General features: G+C 42.5%; 1 protein-coding gene across 2 annotated transcripts in view; it reads right to left on the reverse strand.

Moving 5' to 3' along the window:
• atm (ATM serine/threonine kinase) overlaps window positions 1-21,147 on the reverse strand; it is a 33,407-nt gene that overhangs the window by 5,492 nt on the left and 6,768 nt on the right. For both annotated transcript variants that reach the window (XM_080025087.1, XM_080025088.1), the window contains 41 exons: window positions 20,919-21,020; window positions 20,530-20,764; window positions 20,296-20,427; window positions 19,631-19,756; window positions 19,413-19,502; window positions 19,090-19,279; window positions 18,090-18,283; window positions 17,558-17,637; window positions 16,215-16,370; window positions 15,559-15,634; window positions 15,032-15,183; window positions 14,439-14,556; window positions 14,193-14,363; window positions 13,442-13,617; window positions 12,537-12,780; window positions 12,097-12,212; window positions 11,859-11,985; window positions 11,577-11,776; window positions 11,298-11,472; window positions 10,717-10,875; window positions 10,427-10,559; window positions 10,234-10,329; window positions 9,720-9,891; window positions 9,479-9,620; window positions 8,799-8,975; window positions 8,248-8,425; window positions 8,009-8,114; window positions 7,706-7,864; window positions 7,335-7,443; window positions 7,072-7,160; window positions 6,843-6,945; window positions 6,214-6,362; window positions 5,934-6,038; window positions 5,702-5,821; window positions 5,322-5,556; window positions 4,468-4,638; window positions 4,192-4,311; window positions 3,246-3,463; window positions 2,621-2,828; window positions 2,364-2,489; window positions 1,862-2,002 (listed from right to left, as the gene is read on the reverse strand). In XM_080025087.1, coding sequence (XP_079881213.1) covers window positions 1,862-2,002; window positions 2,364-2,489; window positions 2,621-2,828; window positions 3,246-3,463; window positions 4,192-4,311; window positions 4,468-4,638; window positions 5,322-5,556; window positions 5,702-5,821; window positions 5,934-6,038; window positions 6,214-6,362; window positions 6,843-6,945; window positions 7,072-7,160; window positions 7,335-7,443; window positions 7,706-7,864; window positions 8,009-8,114; window positions 8,248-8,425; window positions 8,799-8,975; window positions 9,479-9,620; window positions 9,720-9,891; window positions 10,234-10,329; window positions 10,427-10,559; window positions 10,717-10,875; window positions 11,298-11,472; window positions 11,577-11,776; window positions 11,859-11,985; window positions 12,097-12,212; window positions 12,537-12,780; window positions 13,442-13,617; window positions 14,193-14,363; window positions 14,439-14,556; window positions 15,032-15,183; window positions 15,559-15,634; window positions 16,215-16,370; window positions 17,558-17,637; window positions 18,090-18,283; window positions 19,090-19,279; window positions 19,413-19,502; window positions 19,631-19,756; window positions 20,296-20,427; window positions 20,530-20,764; window positions 20,919-21,020 — 6,076 coding nt within the window. The remainder of the gene's footprint in view (window positions 1-1,861; window positions 2,003-2,363; window positions 2,490-2,620; window positions 2,829-3,245; window positions 3,464-4,191; window positions 4,312-4,467; window positions 4,639-5,321; window positions 5,557-5,701; window positions 5,822-5,933; window positions 6,039-6,213; window positions 6,363-6,842; window positions 6,946-7,071; window positions 7,161-7,334; window positions 7,444-7,705; window positions 7,865-8,008; window positions 8,115-8,247; window positions 8,426-8,798; window positions 8,976-9,478; window positions 9,621-9,719; window positions 9,892-10,233; window positions 10,330-10,426; window positions 10,560-10,716; window positions 10,876-11,297; window positions 11,473-11,576; window positions 11,777-11,858; window positions 11,986-12,096; window positions 12,213-12,536; window positions 12,781-13,441; window positions 13,618-14,192; window positions 14,364-14,438; window positions 14,557-15,031; window positions 15,184-15,558; window positions 15,635-16,214; window positions 16,371-17,557; window positions 17,638-18,089; window positions 18,284-19,089; window positions 19,280-19,412; window positions 19,503-19,630; window positions 19,757-20,295; window positions 20,428-20,529; window positions 20,765-20,918; window positions 21,021-21,147) is intronic.

Here is a 21,147-nt window from a genome sequence, read left to right on the forward strand (position 1 = left end):
ATGTCCTTAATGCCTGAGGGTTTTCTGAAAAAATAGTACGAATTGTCAACGTCTACCAAAACCTTAATATCTAAGCCTGTGTAGCACATAGAAACATGAAATAAAATACATTTAAAAGGTAAGGTTCACAGGTTTTATTTAAACATGCTCCCTTAGCGCTTACTAACCAACACATTTTTCTAAAAATCGGCAAAATTAGATGGGGGAGAAAAAAAAAGAATAAATAATATAAAATATTTAAAAATAATGTGCTAAATGAGGTTACAATCCTGCTTCCTTTTAGCATGGATAGTAGTGACTGAGTGTGCAGTGGAGGGATAAAGATAGACAGATATAGGAAGGAGGAGATAGCTTTATTTTATTATTTAGTTCAGTTATCACTGGCACCATAAATCCAACTTCCCAGTACAGCTGGAACGCAGACTGACTCCCGCTGTCGGAAACCGATCAGCTGGTCCAAACGGCTGTATACCACGGAGATGAAGACGAAACTGAAACTTAACTATCGCCTGGCTGAGCTGAATTTGAGTTGGAGCAGCAAAATATAGCCTAAATTCATAAATATTGTTAACAAATAGATGAAATGTGTTGTGTGATTTTCGTCAGTAGCCTATAGTAGACCTAGATTCTGCGCTCTGAACGCCCCTAACTGTTCTGTAATACACTATCGCGGACACAGCCTGCGTATTTTTTTTATTATTTTTATTTATTTATTTATTTTGAATTTTTTTGATTGACGTGATTTTCGGGAAACCACACAACTTTTGGGTGGTCACGTGGTCTTAAAAAAATCAAGAAAACCCACCTCATGTGTATTTGAACCAATGACGGTGCATTTTATGCTGCGCGCACCATGAAAATTAGATAAAGTAACAATGCTGCGCCACACAGCATCAGGCAGGAGATACAATGTGGCGTCACGCAGCAGCCGTCATCAATGGGTTAAAGAGCTCTGCAGGGGGTTAATTTAGCTGAAAGATGAGGGCACACTTAAAACTTAATGAGTGACTGGTGTAGGAAAACTAGCTTTGTGGATTAAAGCTAATTGCTTATAAAAACTTTATGAATGTTGTGTTTTTATCCAGGAGAGCATTTAAAAATGTTCATTATGAACTGTCACCAACTTTAACAGCAACATTAAGTCCTTGATTACCTTTTCTTTTATCTGCTGGTTCCATTTTCTCGAAGTTAAACAAAAATAATTGTACTTAATAAGGTGGTTAATGACGGTAGTAAAATTACTGCCATCTGCTTCCCTCCTCAGACTTTCATTAGCTACAACCAACAGATACAAACACTCCCTTATACCTTCTGCCATTGGTCTTTGGTCCAGAGAGAGTAAACATCTTTAATTATGTAACAATATTTACAAAAAAAGACAGAGGAAATTAAACTTACTTATAACAGAACTATGTTGTCTTTGTTTATATCAACAGTTTTGCAACTAATCAATACTCAATTAAGTGCGGGAAACAGCTCAAGATTATTATAAATGGCAAACAAATAATTTGGCAATAAGCAATCATTGATATAATACATTTATAGAATACTGTTGCATAAATTATGCATATGTTCACGATGGTGTGGTGTTGAATGTTTAAGAGTGTGACTATACTTTTGAGCACCGTTTCAAGCAGTGCCCTTTGAATCTCAAATGTACTGTTTCACGCATTGGCAATAAGGGACTCTTTATCTTTATAAGCAGACCAACCTCAGCCTCACTTTGGATAAAACATTATGATATTTGGTTTTCTTACAAATCTTCCAGCCCTGCTCATGTAACTATTTTCCCTCATTGTGAAAATGTCTTAAACATTCAAGCTACACGTGAAACTGTCAACGATCCAACGGTAGTCCTCACCAGGTCAAATGGCGAGGGCTGCCGCGGTGCGCTCTTTGACAGCCGGTTCTTGCCAAAGTTCTCGTCTTTGTTGGCGTTGACCAGGGCGAAGATGATGAAGAGCGTGTGGTGAGGATGCTCCAGGGACGCCCGGCAGATCAGCTGTGAGGAGAGAGGCGAAAAACACACTGCAATGTGCTACAAGGCTGGAAAACAATGATACACTTCTGTGAGTGTGTATTTAAAAAGGTGCTCCGAAGAAGCTTTCAGTGTTTGTTCATTCTTGCACCCCCTTTGGACAAAAGCGGTAGTGTTTTTTTACTACGCCAGCTGTAGTTCCTAGGTGAGCGTGCCCATGACAAAGGTATGAAGAAAAACCATAGAAAAATAGCATTCTTTGCACTGATGGTCTCACTAGCTATTATGTCATTTATGATCAGAGGAAACGTTTTGACTGTTAGAACTATTTAAAAGTTCCTCGTAGCACCTTTAAACAATTAAAAAAAAAAAGGGTTTGCATTACATCGATAAGGACGTCATGGAAGCCCGTATCCTCGGTGACTCCGCTCGCCAACTTGGTCCCCATGCGAGCAGCCAGCTGATACATCAGAGGCAGAAACTTGTAGGAGGGGATCTGCTTCACCGCTTTCTGAAGAAAAAAAAACAAAATAGGGAGAAAGGGAAAGAGAAAATGAATAGCATTGGACTTCAATTTGTTTTTGTTGCCGAAACTCAAATGTGAAAAAACAACAAGCAACTCAGCCGGTGCTTTATACCAACCTTCATCATGTCGTTGACGGCCTTGACGTCAGCGTTCTCGAGCCAGAGTGAAGCCAGGCGGAACACCCAGGTGTCGTGCTCCTCTCCTTGCTCCAAACACTGGATGTAGTTCTCCACCGCCTTACGCAGGAAACGCTGCTTGTCTGTCTGCAGGTTGGACAGGGCCTTCTCATCCAGCTCCAGCTCCCTCTCCACCTTCACTGTGTACCTGGGAGGGGACACAAACGGCAAAAAGGGTCAAACAGCTGGAATTGCAACACGGAAAACCACAACTCATTGGGGTTGGGGGAAACAAACTCATTGTCTTCATTTTAAAAGGTGCTACGAGAAACTTTTAAAATATTTCGGAAACAGTCAAATTTTTCCTCTGATGATCGATCATAAATGACATGTAACAGCAAACTATCAGTGCAAAGAATGCTATTATTTTCATATAGTTTTTTCTTAATGCCTTTGTCATGGGTAAGCTCACCCGGGAACTACAGATGGCAAAGTAAAAACACTACTTCGCCAAAGGGGGTGCAAGAATGAACACAAACTGGAAGTTCCTCTGAGCACATTCAACATTTTAATGATTGTATTTACTATGTGAAAATACCCAATGAATAAATGTTAAAAAAATAACCTGTTGGACGTCACCCTGCGCTCCCTCATCAGGTCCACCTCCTCTTTGGCCTTCTCCAGCAGCGCCTGCTTGTTCTCAAACTCAGAGGAGTTCATGTATTTGTCGATGCTCTGGTACTGAGCGTCAGAGAAGCGAGCCAGAGACAGGAAGGCCTCCGTGCGCTGACTCTGCAGCCTGGAGTCATGCAGTCCAGACTCGCCCTCTATCACCTCCACCGCCTGACACAACAGAGCACGGGAAAAGACTTTACTACTTTTGAATTGAAAAAATAAAATAAAAAATGTATCCGACAAAATAATACAGAAGTGAAGCATCAGCTGTGAAAACAAACATATACTACTGAAGTTGAGTTTCTCGGGATGCACAAAAAAAAGAAACATGCCAAGAAAACCGTGCAACTTCAACCCATAAATTGGGTGGATAAATGTATATAGGCACACAAAAAAATCGGCTGTTGCCTAACGATATAAAGTTTAAACTTGCAGAAGTTCATTATTATTGTCTTGAGGCTTACTCCTTATGTATCCATAAATATATATAGTTAATGTGTGAGTATAGTGCCGCAGGTAATAACTCATGAATATGTGCTTACATCGGGGATGATAAATATAGTACACACATGTTGAGATCTTTTAGTTTACCATTTGCCTGTTAAAATGAGAAACTTTGGGATTTAAAAAAAAAACATCCTACAGTAACTTGGGCATTGTAGCGGATTTTTATTTTTTAATTTAAGCACAGAGAATTTAAAAAATAACATTTCTTATTTCTCCATTTCATACATGAGTTTTTAAGGAACTGTGGACACCTCTGTTCATGTGAAAACTGTCTTTTTCCCTGACACAGATATGTATTAAAACACTGTCCTATAACATTGTCTTTATGTATTTTAGTAAAGCTATCCCAGTCAGGTTATCATGTTATTATACCATAAGCGTTGTCTTACCCTCTCCAGGTACTTCTCCAGTATGACTCCAGGGCTTTCCAGGCAGGTCTCAGCCAGCCAGTTACCACACAGCCTCAGGCACTCAGTGTAGACCGGAACCAGAGCCGGATTTAAGTCCACCTGGGCAAACAAAAAGCAAAACATTGGAAATAGTTATAATTCATTTTAATATAATTCAATACGTTTCAGTGGATAGCATTATAACAATATGTGAGGTGTTTCAATACAACAAAGATGGTGAATAATATCCTCATAGGTTTGATATGTGGGTCTGACCTTTGGCTCCAGGTTGTGTATGAGCTGTCTCTGCAGACCCAGGGCCAGTCCTTGCTCTCCTTTGGCCCAGAACACCTGGGCTTCCTCTAGTTGCCATGACGACACAGGGGACGACACCCAGGACCCTCCACAGCCCTGCTGCTTCATCTGGAAGACCGCACGCTCTGCCAGCTGCATGGGGATTGCAACATAAGCGAGTACTTTGCAGTTAATGTGAGAAGCAGCTTTTAGTTTTAATGCACCAAATCTCTGGAACAAACTCCCAGAGAACTTGAGGTCTGCTGCAACTCTCTGCTCTTTTAAATCAAGTCTGAAGACTTTTCTGTCTCCATTTTGACCTGTAATTTTTATTTTATTTAAATGTTCTATTTCTATTCATTCACTTTTAAATGTTTTATTAATTCGCTTTTCTAATGTTTATTGTGTATTTTAATCTTGCCCCTGTAAAGCACTTTGAATGGCCTTGTGTCTGAATTGTGCTATATAAATAAACTTGCCTTGCCTTGCTTTGGCCTATATGAATATGAATATCACTTTTCATATCGTGTGAAATATCAATGTCCGTTTCATGTACAATATTACTGTTGAATATTCACCTACTGCAATACTACTGTTTCTTTTTAAACTTATTTAATATTTCAGGTTCATTTATTTTAAATTTGTTTATCCATTTTGTTGTGCGTTTTTCGCTGCTGCACTGTTCCTTTTGTTGCTGTAACAATGTCAGTTTCCCCTCTGTGGGACGAATCAAGGAATATTTTATCTTAGCCGTCCTGACCATATTCACTAGGAAAATAAAAGGAAATGTCGTCTTAAATCTGACCGACCACACACACACACACACACACACAAACCTGTGTATTTCCAGCCTTGCGAGCCAGCTTGCAGAGCTCCATGAGATGGTCAGTGAGCACGGAGCTGAGGTACTGGGTGTCGACTGGGTCTCCCGCCCTAAACATCAGGGACTGTTGGGCCACAGAGCGGGCGGCCAGAATGGGCTCCACCAGAGCAAAGTCACTGTCAATGAGCAGTTGGGAGTGCTGCCGCCACTGGCTGCAAACGTCCTTCAGGGTCAAATCCGAGAAGGGCCTGATTTTAAAAGCACATATAAGAGCAATTTGTATTAGGAATAATGGCAATGAATGAACTAAAGCAGAGATCTCCTTCAGCAGCGAACAATACTCTTTCATGCCTCAATGGATATGTTGTGCATGTTGTTTGGTTGCTTTGTCACCTGGAAAAGAGCTGTTTAACGCTCTCCAGCTCCCTAATGGTCTGCAGGTTCCTGAGAGCCGGGTACAGAGAAGACACAGCCTCTAGACTGCCTCTGCACAGCTCCTCCACCTCTGCCCCTCTGTGGGAACACACCCAAAGCACATATACATGGGTCAAATGTATTCTGCAATTGGGAGAAATTAGTATTCAGTCAAAACTCGAGACATGTTGTGTCTTAATGTCTACCACACCTGGCCTGTTGCATAGTGTCATCAAATACGAGGAACTCTTTGTCCCTCAGCGCTCGCAGGGAACAAAACACCGACTCGTGGAAGCCAGGTTTGGATTTCTCAGCCCTGGTGCAACAAATAAGATTTTTTAGGAGGAAAAACACAAGGTATAGTGTAAGAGATGGCATTGGATTCTCTGATGGGTCAACGGTGGGGATGCACAATATTATTGGTACGTTATCGGTGTCGGCAGATTTTTTTTTTTTTAATTATTTTGCGCCTTTATCATCTTTGGCCTCACCTCTCTGACAGCTCACAGTCCCACTGTGTGTTCCTCCAGGCGGCCTGGTAGCGCAGCTCTCTCAACTCCGCCCCCCACTCCACCCCTTCACTCTCCAGACCCCTCATGTAGGTGGCCAGGATGCTGCTCAGACCAAAGTTCTGCAGGCCCTGTTGGTTAGACGACACAGCATTGAAGTGGCTGCATTACACTTCACCGCAAAACTTTAAGGGGGAAGTCAGTGAATGGCAATATCAGTGAATCAACAATCCACTTCCTGTCCGTACTGTGTGTGCGCTGAAAATAAAAATAATAATCCAGTTTTGATACACAGCCTAGGCTCTGTAAACGGGAAGGTTGCCAGCTATGGTGGTGATCCCCCTTTGTTTACACACCAGTTTACAGAGCCTAGGCAGTAAATTTATACTTGATCTTTGTTCAGAAAAACTTGATTTAGTCAACCAGCATTCTTCATAATAGCTGACTCTATATAATCCATCTATAATGCCAGACATACGATATAAGAATCTTGCAAAGCTACGGTGTCTTATCAAGAGGAATGGGACGCTCTTCATCGTCATATCTCCACTTTCTGGTTTATTCAGATGAGACAGGAGTATTCCATGAACAGATCCATTCACTATTTTTACCTCCACTATTCCTACTTGTCGAGTGACCTCAGGCAGAGTAGAGTGAAGGTCGTATGAAGTCAGGGCCTTCCCCCACATAGCCTCGTGCTCATAGGTCCGAATTCTAGAGATGAGTATGAGAAATAAAACAAGCTTTGTAGTTCTAGATAACGATTGACCACTAGAGGGTAGAAGTGATGATATGAAAGAGTTTCAGCAGATCTACTTGTAGATTGTAGTGATTCATTACCTTGTCAGTGGGCTGGTCATGGTCTCCCCCCCACAGCCATACAGACTGTCAGGCTCTCCAATGCTCCGATACACCTCGATCAGAAGCTCCTGAAAAAATAAATAATAATATTTTTAGTTGGTGGTCATTACACATGACTCATATTGAGTAATGATAATTAATAAACTGCTATTTTGCTAAGATATATCAGGGGGGTGGGGGGATTCTGGGTTAGCAAATGCATTTAGATCAAAACTAAATTGTCAAAACGCCAAAAAACTGACCTGCAGACTGATATTGGTATCTTCCATACTCTTCTCAGTCAGGCTGGAGATGGTGAAGGTCTGGCTATGGTCTTCAAAATTCATCTTTCGTGTTGCCCTGGACTTGGTTCTGCAGATTTGATTGAAACATGGATAAAAAAAAATTATTATTACATGGATAAAACATAATTTTTTTAAAAGATTTGGTTTTTATTTGATTGTAATTATAACCCATATAGAAAAACATTGAAACTGAAATTTGCTTTTAATTGTTTATAAGAAGCAGAGAACAGATTACACAATGTATAAAAAAATAAAACCTAAATTAAATTAATCTTATATTAATGTAGAAACATGTCTTCCAGTTTAAAAAAAAAAAACTTTGTGCATACCTGCGACTCTCCTCCATGTTGGCTCTGATCTTATCCACATAGATCTCAGTGTACAGCAGGGCGGTGAAATGTGCTGAGCAGGACTGAGCAGCTTTGGCCACCTCCAGGTAGTTCAGCTCCAGCCAGAAGTTTGAGTCACACACCGTGCCACAGGATTTACTGGAATAGAGGATACAGAGTTTATTTCGCACGCACACACACACATGCACGCACATTAACGAAGACACATCAGTCCATTAGACTGTAGAGTCCTAAATATTTACTTTTATCTGAAACATATCTTATTTCAATAACATTGCAAACCTATCAGCTTCCAGTGGTCTCTGTTGGTGTCTCAGGTAGTCAATAACAGCAAGCATGGTGCGCAGAGAGGTCTTGTCGTGTAATCCCTGGCTGGCAGTGTCCGACTCTAATAAATGATAAATCACAAACTCCTAAATGCAATGTCTGCTCAGTCACCGTCAAAACAAAGGCATATGATGAACATAAGACTACAGACAAATGCCCCGAACCCGAGTAAGAAGTAGTAATCTCCAATTTACCGGAGTCGGAGATGAGAGGTGTGGCCGAGCGACTGGAGGCCTGAGCGCTCCTGGAGCAGAAGCTGAAAAAGTCCTGAATGTGAGAGGAGAGCGAGTCCCTCCATGAACCCTTGGAGTCATCCAGGAGAATGGAGTGAATGATGAGGGGCAGCAGCCTCTGACAGCAGTCCGCACTCACCTGGAGACAGACCAGGGCAAATAAGATGCAGTTCGATCTGGACTTGGACCGGAATTGATATATGTAGACAAAAGGGTGGAATAGAAATGCTAAAAGGAATCTTCTGAACCACTACTTTAAGATATGGATATACTTCTCTTTTTTTACTTCATTTTATTCCATAAGGCACAGGTTATGACTAATAAAATATTGTTCTCAGAGAAAATATCAACTTCGACAAAATTATTTTAATTTAACTCCCAGCCTAGCTCTTTGGTATTTTTTCCCTTGAGGTCTTAATGACATGTTCCAGGGTTAGATATATATATAGTTCTGCTAGCTCTGACACATACTTGGGTTATAAGAGTTCTGAAGGTAACTCCCATGTGCTCACCAGACACAGTGGTTGTGACAGCAGCAGAGCCTCACTCTTGACACCTCCGCTGTCTAGCAGGGCACTGCACAGAGCCTTCAGCCAGGCCTTGTGTCCGCCCGCCTGGGGAACCCAAAACTCCTGGCTCTGCAGCTTCTCCTTGGCCTGTGAACCCTCCTCAGCACTCACAGACGCCTCCTTATGGTAGACAACAGTCAGTGGTTACAGGTTGGACACAGACGTTACATGTGCATTAGGGCTGTGAATCTTTTGAAATCCCATGATTGGATTTTATTTTGATTCCTGGGGTCACTATTTGATTCAAAATCGATTTTCGATTCAAAACGATTCCCGATTCAAAATTGATTTCTGGATTCAGTTTACAAGAGGATTTCAGGATCTACTCCAGTCCACTGTGTGCTAAGAGCCGTTGTGGCAAATTATGGCATGACATAAAGTTAAAGTCCATGTCTTAATTATCTTCATTTAGGTCTATTTAAATGTGAAGCTTGTAATGCATGTGATGCATTACAAGCATCACATGCATTTGGAAGTCACCATGACCGGCAGCAGAAAAATACATAAAAAAAAAAAAATTTAAACGATTTTGGCAAATTAGATAGTAATCGCAAATTTTACTGGCATCGATTTTTTTCACCACCCCTCATGTGCATACATCAACAATACATCACTTAACCCACCTTCTTCTTGGCCTTCCTAAAGGGATTGAGGTAGGCTAACAGGGGGTCTCTGTTGCCTTTGTGTTGCTCCCAGAAGTCTAGTCCAGCCTGAGTGACCAGGATGTTCTTCAAACACTGAGCGGCCGCCTTCCTCACCTCGATACTGGAAAGACAAACCACAGCACCGAAAAACAGTGACTATCAACACAACAGCACACAGCAAACTTGTTTTATTTGAGTGAGTTCTAATATGCCACCGTACCGCTGTTGGGTGAGTGCATCGTTCATGCAGTTGAGGATGATGTAAAGGCACTGTAGCTCGGTGGCGGGGAAGAGAGACACAGCCTTCTCATAGAGAGGGTCTCTGCCGTGGAGCAGGGCGATGGTGGAGAAATCCACAGGACCCAGTTCCCCCAGACAGCTGCCTGCTGCCTCTGCATTGCAGACAATGAGATTTGGAGTTTTATAAAAGCTGTAAACAACGAAACAAGCTTGAGGCTTGAGGTCAGATAAAGAAAAATCAAAACAACTATAATTGGGGTGGGGATTAGTCAGTAGTAGTAAGTTATGGTCTGATAATCAGAAATGTTGGATGAAAATGAATTGGTGAATAGCCATGTTTTCTTGCCTGACTCTGCTCTGCTTAATTTTAATGAAAAAAATACTAAAGTTGGGATGCATTTTCTTGGCCTGATCTAAAGCTCTAGAAACAGTCCAGACAGGGACGATAACACGGCCGGCTGTTTGTTGCCTGACAAAATGATTTGAGCTCATACCTAGAATGTGGGCTCCTCCGGGATGGTTTGCTGCAAGCTTACAGAGCTGCAGCAGACTGAGGACCAGCTTCACCAGCACGCTGTCAGTGGGCTCAGCTGCAAGGAGAGCAGGGAGGGACTACATTTAAAACAAGCTCATTAGACATTTGCCAATACTTTTTATTCATTGTTTTGTCCTCATTTGGCGTCACACCATGGCACTCTTTGAGCAGCTCTCTGATCTGCCCCTTGTTGTCACGCAGTTGTCTGGTCAGCTCCTTCAAGCCCTCCAGTCTGGTCAGGGGTAAGGAGTCACAGGAAGGCACCGACAGGAAGTGGGCAATCTCCTGTTAAAAAAAAACAAATAAAATGGGGGAAAATATAAAGGACAGTGACATTTAGGATTGTTATTTTTTAAATTTTCATTCTCTCGATTAGCTGGGGGATCAGAGCTACATGGGAACGAAAAAAAGAGAAGGATTTGGATTTATTTTGGGCCATTACCTGTCTCAGCGTAAAGGTACCGGTGTTGTATTTGAGCGCGTGCTGTACGGACCGCAGCTCTCTGAAATCGGGGAGGTCGGGGAAAGGCTCCAACCTGCTGATGGCACCTTTTAACTTCTGCTTGTTTTCTACCACCAGAAACTGCAGCAGAGTGAGCACCTGACAGAAGGGAGTAAAAGAAAATGAAAATGTACGGCTCACAAATGCTAAAAAAAAGTAGGCAGACATTTCTCTCAGAACTAATGCAAAACATTAATTTCCTTTTTCTTGTTATGATGTTAAGCACATCATACTTCACACTTATCACATAAATAGCCAGTCCAAACAGTATTTTTTGGTTTTGCACTTCCCGATGGATGTAAAGCTGTACAAACTGTAGGCTGTATAGAAAAATGACCATTTGTTACCCAGGAAGTTGGTGCTCTCTTGCATTACATAACAGTTGTTTGGCATGATGTGTCCCTTCTTGAATGCCTTCTTTTGATGTATTGGCCTTCAATTTTCCATATGCTCTCATGACACATTTCTAGTACACATAACTTGCTAAAGAGATTCATTCTTGAACTCCCTGCTTCACTTACTTGCTGTGAGATGGCGGGCCGACTGGTCACCTGAGCCGTGAGAGTACCAACTATGACCTGCAGGTGGCAGTCTAGAGCATCATCACAGAACTGCAGTGCCGCACCACACACAGAGGTCAACAGGTCACAGCACAGAGAAAGGCTCCGGTTAGAAACCTCATCACACTGAACCGGTCTGGGGGGGAGAGAGAGAAACACATGTCGAGGAAAATGGGAAAATAAAATGTACTGAGTTTGATCCTGTGTATATTCCTGTAGTTATGTGCGTGCTGTACTGACCTGCCGTTGATGTGGTGAATGAGTGTGTAGATGATATCTCTGAGCACAAAGGCCCAGGCTCCTCCCAGGCCGTCCTTCACCTCTCTGAGCAGCAGGTTGACAAACAGGTGATACATGAGCAGGATGCGATGGCGCTCGTAGCCGTTGGTCGTCTCTGCCGCTCTCTCACACACCGCCAGCAGAATCCTCTGGATAGAAATCTGCAGGACATAAGGTTATACAGTATTAACTACTCAATGAGAGTATGTGACAAGTATCGAAGCATCACTCAAACAAACTTACCGGAGTCTTTGACAGAATGGCTACCACAGACTTGTGGTTTGCACTGTGGCACTTGCTGAGGTAGTCCAGTGTAGCTTTGATGACGTGAGAGCTGAAGTACGGTGGGTTAGGGGCAGGATCAAGTTCCCTGAGAGACATTAATAAACAGTGTTGTAGACACACGTTTGTTTATGTTTTTATTTCTTTGAAATCTAGATTGATAAAAAGAGCAGCTACTAAAATCTTAACTACCCGTTACCCTATAAAGCGTTTCAGATTCCCTCCGTCCCCATCAGCTCCGCCTCCTTCATACAGAGTCATGAGCAGTTCCACCACTATGTCGGCCAGGTTACTGTGGATCAGGTTGTCGATTTGCTGCAGACACATGCCAATAACATAGAGATAATCATGTAATACAGTAGATTTAATACTTAGAAATGAACTCAAATATGTGGCATGCATTGCACACTCAGATCCTGCACAACAGTTTGTTTCAGATCTTGGCACGACAAAGCCCAACTGGAAAATATTAACTCCAAAACTGCTCAAATGGCGCCGTAACGGCTGACCCTGCGCTCTGATCCCCTCCAAAGTGTGGTAACTTGAGAGGGGATATGCGAAGAATGAATTTCCATGTACCTTGTGTAAATTGACATATAGCTGAAACATAACTTCAACTTAAATACAGCTGTATTTTACCTGTTTGCCCAGACAGTCTGCGTCTTTGAGCAGGTCGTACACTCTGCTGGCTTTCTCTCTCTGCTGTGCCACCTGCGCGTCCTGCCCGGGCAAGGCAAAGTACGGCAGGATGTTGACCATGATCTTGGGGAAACAGTCGGCCAACAGCTCCTTCCAGTCCTTCTCCAGAGACCTGCCGATAGACTTCACCTGCTCAAAGTCATCCAGGAAGACCAGGTGAGGAATCAGCACCTGGTAGGAGGAGCTTTACGGCACAGCAGAGGTGGTTGGAGGTTAATACGAAATCAACAATTAATTCACCGCGTTTCACTTTAAATGTAAGATCATTGCATTAAAGCTGGGGTGGAGGATTTGGGGAGAAAATGGCAGTTGGGATAGAGATTCGAATCCAAATACTTCAACCGCTCCACTTGTTCTCTTTGGTCCCTCCCCTATGGTCCCTCCCTGACATGCTCTACAACAACAACGTGGTGCCAAAGTGAATGGACAGTCCCAACAGCCAATAAGAACAGAGAATCGGAGCCTCGCTATGATTGGTCAAAGTGTACAGCTCATGTTAACTTTGACCAATCAGAAATCACATAGCCCAGCTTTAAGTAAAGAATAAAAAAAACAACATCAAATTACATTGAAGTAGCTACGAGGAACTTTTCAATATTTCTGAAACAGTCTAATTTTTCCTCTGACAATCATGAATTTACATGTAACAGCAAAAGAGACCATCAGTTTTAAGAATGTTATTTTTATATAGTTTTTCTTAATGCCTTTGTCATGGGTAAGCTCACCCAGGAACAACAGCTGGCATCGTAAAAACACTTCCGCTTTTGTCCAAAGGGGATGCAAGAATTAACACAAACTGAAAGTTCCTCGGAGCACCTTTGAATGAATGAGTTTTATTTGCTCACCTATAGAAATCTTTGACCGTGTCGTGGTTTAGGAGGGTGTAGGGGAAAGAGCCAAGAGTGTAGCGATCGTCAGACTGCCTCTGTGCCAGCCACTCAGCCACCAGGTAGTTCAGGTGAGACGTGACAAATGTTTTCACGTTCCTGTAGCCCAGCGCTCTGCATACACTGCTCAGCATCTGTGATTAAGGACATAAGCAGTTTGTCACCCTGCACTTGATATACAGCTCCGGAAAAAATGAAGAGACCGGTCTGGATTTTTCTTAAATCTTCATCTCTACATAACTTATTGAAAATGCTCTTAATGACAAAAAAATTATTGGAATTTGGTAAAATGTTGTCAGTAGTTTATATTATAAAACCATAATGTTCATTCTACTCAAACATATGCCTATAACTAGTAAAACAAGAGACACTGAACATTTGGAGTGGTCTCTTAATTTTTTCCAGAGCTGTATATACTATTGCTTTAAAGTGAGAGGATCTTGTACGAGCACTTAGTTCTTTCATTGACAGCACTCTCCTGAAGTGTTTTAAACGGATACTTTTTTTTATTTTCATTTAAGATAATTTTTGGCATTTTCAAGCTTTATTTGATAGAACAGAGTTGAAATGGGGAGAGAGAGAGGGGGGGGATGACCTGCAGTAAAGGTCCACGGGTCGGATTTGAACCCGCGACCACTGCAACAAAGGCCGGAGCCGATATGGTACGCTCTCTAACCACTACGCCACCGGAGCGCCCCGAAACGGATACCTTTTTGATGAGCTGCTCCTCCAAATTGTTCTCCTTGTAGGACTGGAAGAGGGCAAACAGAGATTGTTTTTCGCATACAGGGCTGCAGCAAAGCACCACAGACAAACTCTTGAGCAGGGCGGCCTTGCGGTTAAACGTCTCGTCCTGCCGATCCTCCGAGGAGCTGCTTCTCTGTGTGGGCACAAGAAACATTTAGGAAAGTCCAAAACGCGGGCAGAAAACTCTGACAACACCTGACAAACTTACCGGGAGTCTCATTCCTTCTTGAGCCTTCAAGTAAACGGTTTCAAAAGCCCCCTGCTGGTGTTTAAGAGGCAGCATCTTCCTCTTGTCCGGATGCTCCGGTCTCATCTCCAAAAACAACCTGGACACACAGAAGGATAAATGGAGATCTATCAGATGTATGGTCCACTCATAATGAGGGATAGGGCCGATCCAATCCAATATAGGTATCCGGTCCGATATGGCTTCAATCTACGTATCAGATATTGGACTGACAACTCTGATTTAAAAATAAATCAATCTAAATTATTTTGAACTATGAAAGAAATTAAAATGTTGAGACCATAGCTATGTGATATACTACAAATCAATACTAGAACTAAGCAATTCAGAAGTTGAGTTCTTATGTTCTTCTGCATTCAAACCGTTCAAAGCGGATAAGATAAACGTTGTTGCATTTTTGTATGTTTGCTGCTCTTTTAAATTAGAATTGCTGTGTTGCTTCAGCCTTCCTAACCTTACATGTAACATCACCAACAACAAAGATATGTATAATAATTATGTTATCGGACAGTATCTGTATCAGCCGACATTATCAGCGTTGTTGATCAGCGTACCTTTCCACTGACATGGCGACCAGCATGCGGACTTGGTGGTGGCCGTCGGCGAGGTGGGACGGTAGGATAACAGACACCGGGCGGTCTTCCGGGTCTTCCTCTTTATCCGGCCCCCTGATGCTAAGGACCGCCCACTCACAACACGGGTCAGCCTATCAGAGGACAGAGATGTCAACAAGATGAATGGTTTATTATAGATATTCAATCCTGTTGTCACCGTCATGTGCAATACTAGGACTTAAAAGTGCAATATGACTCTTCACCATATGACTTCTCACAATCACAGGGCTATCTATTCTTTCCCCGAGGCACTGTATGTTTTACTTTACTTTAACATTTTGTTTCTGTAATTTTGGCAAAAGAATTTCCTTCGGGATGAATAAAGTTTTTAGACTACACAACAGTTGAGAAGAGTGTGAAAGGTTGTGATACGTTCAGTGTTTGGCGATCAACCGTAATTGTTATAACACCTTAAAAATCGGGCTGGTCAATAATGCAACCACTTTGGACCAAAACATGGGTCTTACCTCCAGCAGGGCCACCAGACATTGCACTAAAGCAGCTCGTACCGCTGCCACACACTTCCCCGATTGGCTCAGGTAACTGAAACGCAGCACAGTGTTTCAGTCAGCATCACAAACTGAATCACACACACAAACTGAGACTTCCAGAATAGGAACATTTTACACGTAATCATTTTCTATCCTTGCCACATAGAGAGTCCTCGCATCTGTTCATGCTGTGTTAATATACCCTCCGTTCCAAATCGCATAATCTTTCTTTTTTCTATTCTACATACTACATCTGACCATAAAAAGAATATAGTAAGCATACAGTAGGGATACCTTTGGGACATAATTTACTTATTCATTTCATCATAACATTGCGCCTTGATCTTGCCTCTCACTTTTATATCCGTCGCATCCCTGTTTGTTTTCATACGGAGGCTCAGTCGATGTGACGTCACATCTGGTGTGCACTGGATTGTGGGTCGGAATCGCCCAGATAGCATGCTATTTTCAACACTAAAAAAATTTCAGACGGATGTAATAGACATCCGGGTATTTTTAAGCATACTAAATCTGAACTGCAAGAATTGGGACATCCTAAAACTTTTTTTCTACCATACTAAATACCAGAATTGTAACGCAGAACTAGTTGTGTTCATGTTAATGCCACTGACCAGAATCCAGACACCACTTGCAGCAGGGATCCCTGAACGTGTCTCATTTCCTGGGGCACGTGGCGGGTTTTGCCCAGGCTCCTGATGGAGGGCAGCAGACTCAGCAGCACAGCAGCACAGATCTCCTGGTCCTGACGGTACTGATTACACAGCTCCCTGTGAACACAGCACGGCAAACAAGACTTCACTAACCACAACACAGATAAGGTGAAATACATTAAAAATGTAAGGAGGAGTCAGCGATTTTGGAGAACGCTTGCTTGTCCGGCTACCTGTCCAAAGAGTGTACGCTGCGAAGAAATCTGGTGTTAATACACAAGCCTACGCTCGGTAGAGACAGGGATGTAAACCGAGGTTGGCCCATGGTAGCTAGTAACATGCCCATTTACAGAGCCTAGAGTCTAGGCTCTGTAAATGGGCATGTTACTAGCTACCAGTAACATGCATCCAGTAACTGTGCATTAACACTTGATTTTTTTCTTTTCAGCAGTAGGGAAGAACGGAGTTATATGTCACACGAGTTGGTTGTCACAATCGTTATATCTCGGAACCAGAAGGCGCTGTCTGTGAAATTTTGGTATGTAAATATCCAGAATTGGTATCAGAGGTCACCTACATAGTCTTCCTTGGAGTTAGACTGCTGAATTTGAGGTGAGAGGATTGTTTGTGTTTTTCATGTCAAATTGAAAATATTTAGCTCCTCTGTATTTTTCTTCTAGGCTTTTACACAATGGGTTTATAACAAAACACTTGTTACCCATAACAAGTGTGAAGGGTAAACTATAGTTTAGATTGTGGTTAGCAAGCTCATTAGTTGTCAGATGGTTGTTGGCCTTGATGCTAGCAAGAAATTCAAGTTGGGGTTGGTCGTCACATTTTTTGGGGGGTTGGTTGTTGCATGTTATCCAAAGGCTGCAGCCAGAAAAGGAACCCAATAACGAAAGAAATTGTCAAGCTGTATCCTCACTGACACCCCAGAGAAGGATAGAATAGAGCAGGAAAAGGCAGTTAGCATGCAAAAGAAAAAAGGGCAACAAAATCATAACAACCCAGTGCATCCCAAACTAGACCAGCTGCCAAGGCTACAGTAAGTTATGTAGGCCTATTTGTCAACTTGACAATGCAATTAAACTTTCAAATTTAGTTCTGCTTTCTTGCCTTCTTTTTAAGATTATTCCCAGTAAGATAACATTGTGACAAACAACCCCATAGTGTGTGACAACCGACCCCTTGATGGGGTCGGTTGTCACAATGTGTAAGGGTGTCTTTGATGATTAATTTCTTCTTTATTACAACAACAAAAATCAATTGAGTTTCACAGAGAAGAAGAGAGATTTCCATACGCCAGAGGAAGCAGCAGCGAATCGAATTCCTCCGGTGAGAGCAAGTCGTCAGCAGGGAGCTTCTTCAGCAGTAACAGATACTGCAAGAGAAGCAGATATAATTAGTGTTTTTATCGATTGGGATGGGGCCGATCCGATCTAATATCGGTATCGGGTCTGATATGGCTGCAATCTACGTATCGAATTTACGTACCTATTTCTACTATGAGAGAAATGTATATTTTAAGACCATAGCTATGTGATATAGCACACATTTGAAATAATTCAACAATAAAAAAGTTGAGTTCTGATGTTCTTTTGTAATCAAACCGTTAAAAGCAGTTAAGATAAAACTTTATGCCTTTTTGGATATTTTTTGCTCTTTTATATTAGAATTGCTGAGTTGCTTGAGCCTTCCTAACCTTACAAATAACATCACCACCAACAAAGAAATGTATAATAATTATGATATCGGACAGCATCGGTATCGGTATTTATCGACTGCACAGTCACTGCCACCGCGGCCACTAGCAGTTGTCTGTCTGTCACCCACCATGTTGAGGTGCAGGGCTTTGCTGAAGTCCATCTCCTTCACCAGCAGCTGCAGCCTGCGCCGCACCTCCTGTGGCTTGAAGAGCAGAGCGTGAACGGGCTGGACCGAGCCACACTCACACAGGAACTCTAAGACCGCCAGTAGGGCCAGGTCCTGAGGGGCCAGGTGATCCTCTGCTAACAAGCTTTTGGCCCCTGAAGGATGGAAGATAAGTGGTTAAAACACTATTATTTAAAAAGGTGAAGTAAGTGATATGTTTTTGTTAATAGATGTGTATAATCACTTTAGATTTCTTACAGTAAACACTCAAACAGTATGTGCAGTTCATAACACAGGTCTCCAAGTCATTCAGCTTTGCAGTAATTGCCAATTTTGAGTATCCCACTAGTTTATTTATCCAATCAGGAGACAGAGCGCCATAAAAGAGGTGGGTCTCTGTGCCCGTGAACGATGACTCGCGGCACTATCTCGCGTTCATGTGTTGGTGACGTAGGGACGAGGGAGGGGACCGCTAACTGCAGTCACTGACAGGAAGTGAGCCAAAAGGACCATATCACTTACTTCTCCTTTAACTTCTGCTTGATGACTTCAATCGACATGTAATTCATCAATCAAACATTTCCCTATACGTGGAATTCCACCATTGAATATTGACAACAGATGCTGAATTCATTGTATATTTGAACGGACATAAATTAGCACTAAGGTGTGTTATTCTAAGTGGACCGAGGCGAGACAGTCAGTATAAGAGATATCAGAAAGTCAAAGAGTTTTGGGGACACGCATTTTCAGCACAGATTAGGATGAATTTGAATAGCGACAGCACTCTCTAGTGCTTATATAGCGCAATTGCGGTCCATAGCCACATTTTGTTTTTAAACGGTTAAAACGTGTCAACCGTAAAATTGCTGTTGTGTCAAGGTGTAATTTTTTTTGTAAATGTTAGCACCCCTTGTCTCTTCATTCGGTCAGTAACTCCATTAAAGAAAGACACATTCACCCGGTCCGCAGGAAGCGTCACTGTTGTCTGCCTTGGGTCTGTGGCTCCCATTGCTGCTGCTGCTGTGGGCCTCTCCCTCATCAACAAACAGGTCCATGTCGTCCCCTTGTTGAGTCCTGCTCATGTCCCAGTCATCGTCCAAGGCATCTTCTTCGTCCACAACACTGACTTTCTTGGAAATGCTGCTCAACTGAACAGACAGGAAAGTGAGACTAAAGCCAGCTCTCTGTTCATTTGATGAAGATGTTTTGTTTTCAACGGTCTTTCTCCTTTGCCCCTAACACATTGAATCTGCAATGTGCTAAACAGTGTGTGTCACTTACCAACAGCTTGCAGACCTCAGCCAGGTCACTGAGGAGACTGGCTGGCAGAATCATCATGAGCAGACTGGAGGAGATGGGACAAACGTTATCCTGCAGAAGAAAGGACAAAAGCTTCACTCAAAGAAATGTCAATGTGCGAGTAATATATGCAGGCAGCGGGTGGGCTGGATTATACATTCAAATTGAAATAGAAATGTCAGCATTATTCAAGGAGTCACCTCGCTCTTTCTCCTGGCTGACTGTGTGCAGAGCTTCATGACGGACCTCAGTGTGCTCATGGTTCCTTCCTCGGTCATCTTCACTTTCACACTAGAAACAAAACCGCTCAAGTCCAGGGCCAGGGCCTGGTAACAAGAGCACACCAACCACCTTAAATCTATAGTATAGCCACTATTCCATCACGTTCATGCATTTAGATGGGCTTTATCAGACCAGCTTCACCGACATGCCCATGTTATATGTTCCACAAGCCCGGTCAGAGCTTGAAAAGAGGGCTTTTAGCTTCAGTGCCCCCTGACTCCTGGAACAACTTACAGCAACAAATTAAAATAAATACCTTCATATCCTTTAAAAAATATAGACATATTATCTTAAATCTACCGGACTCTACCTGTAACTGTTTTAATTAGGCTATATTGTACTTTCACCCATTTCATTTTAATTGCAGCCATTCTGCATCGCTGTCTAAATGTTTCAATTGTTTTGTCTCTTTTTTACATTGTTGTGTATTTGCATTGTTAATTCTGCATGTATTGTTGTTTTTGCATTGCATTTGTTTGACACAACATCATTGCAAATAAGGGCCACCCCTCAATTGATCATTCGAGTATAAATAAAGGGTAACTAAATCAAATAAAAAAATGTAATGGCGTCTGAATGATACCTTGGCTTTAATGAAGAGCTGCGAGCGGCAGGCCTCCTCCTCTGTCATGAAGCCGGTGGAGACGTAAGCAGCCAGAACAGCAGTCAGCAGACTGAAGCAGCGCACCAGACACTCTGCAGGGGTGGACTGAGACTGGGGAGGAGGAGGGAAATAAAAATCTGAATAAAAACTGGTATCTCATTGACGACAATGACAGGGAAACATGAACAAACACACGTATGAACTTCAACACACATCAGGAGAGTAGCAGTTGAGCAGGTTGTCGGCCACACAAAGCAGTGATTGCTCCAACTTTTTCCTGAGACCGGGGACGGCGGCGAATTGGCCGTCAGATGAAGATGCCTCTGCCGACTCATCAGTCCCTCTCTTAGCCGAGGGTAAGGTGTTGAAGCCGAACTGCAAGTACAGCTGCTCGATCTCCTCCAGTTTGTCTTTGGCACTGGCTGAAGATTGTTCTTGAAAAAAGGCACTTGAAGGGAATTGGAAAAAATTCATTATTTCTTCTTGTTTTCATGAGGATTCATAAAAGTCATTGATACATGGACTGCGGGAAAAGGGTGGGTGCGAAGGAGTGAAGATTATGATGTCTGCGGTTTCGGCACTCAGGACTTTTCCCCCCTTACCTTTCCACACCTTCAGCACCCATCAGAAACTTCAGGCCAGTCCTTGTGTCTTTCAGGGTCAGGGAGACCAGGATGTTCGCGATTAGATTGTAGGGAAAGTCTCTGTACACAGGATCATAAATAAACATAGATTTCACTGAATACTTCAATAAAATATGAGAAGAAAATTCTGAAGAGAAAAGTTTGAAAAAGGAAAACATTTAGAAGAAGTGTGATTCATGTTTGGAGC

Source organism: Ammodytes marinus, assembly GCF_949987685.1.
Source record: "Ammodytes marinus genome assembly, chromosome: 3".
Classification (NCBI taxonomy): domain Eukaryota; kingdom Metazoa; phylum Chordata; class Actinopteri; order Uranoscopiformes; family Ammodytidae; genus Ammodytes; species Ammodytes marinus.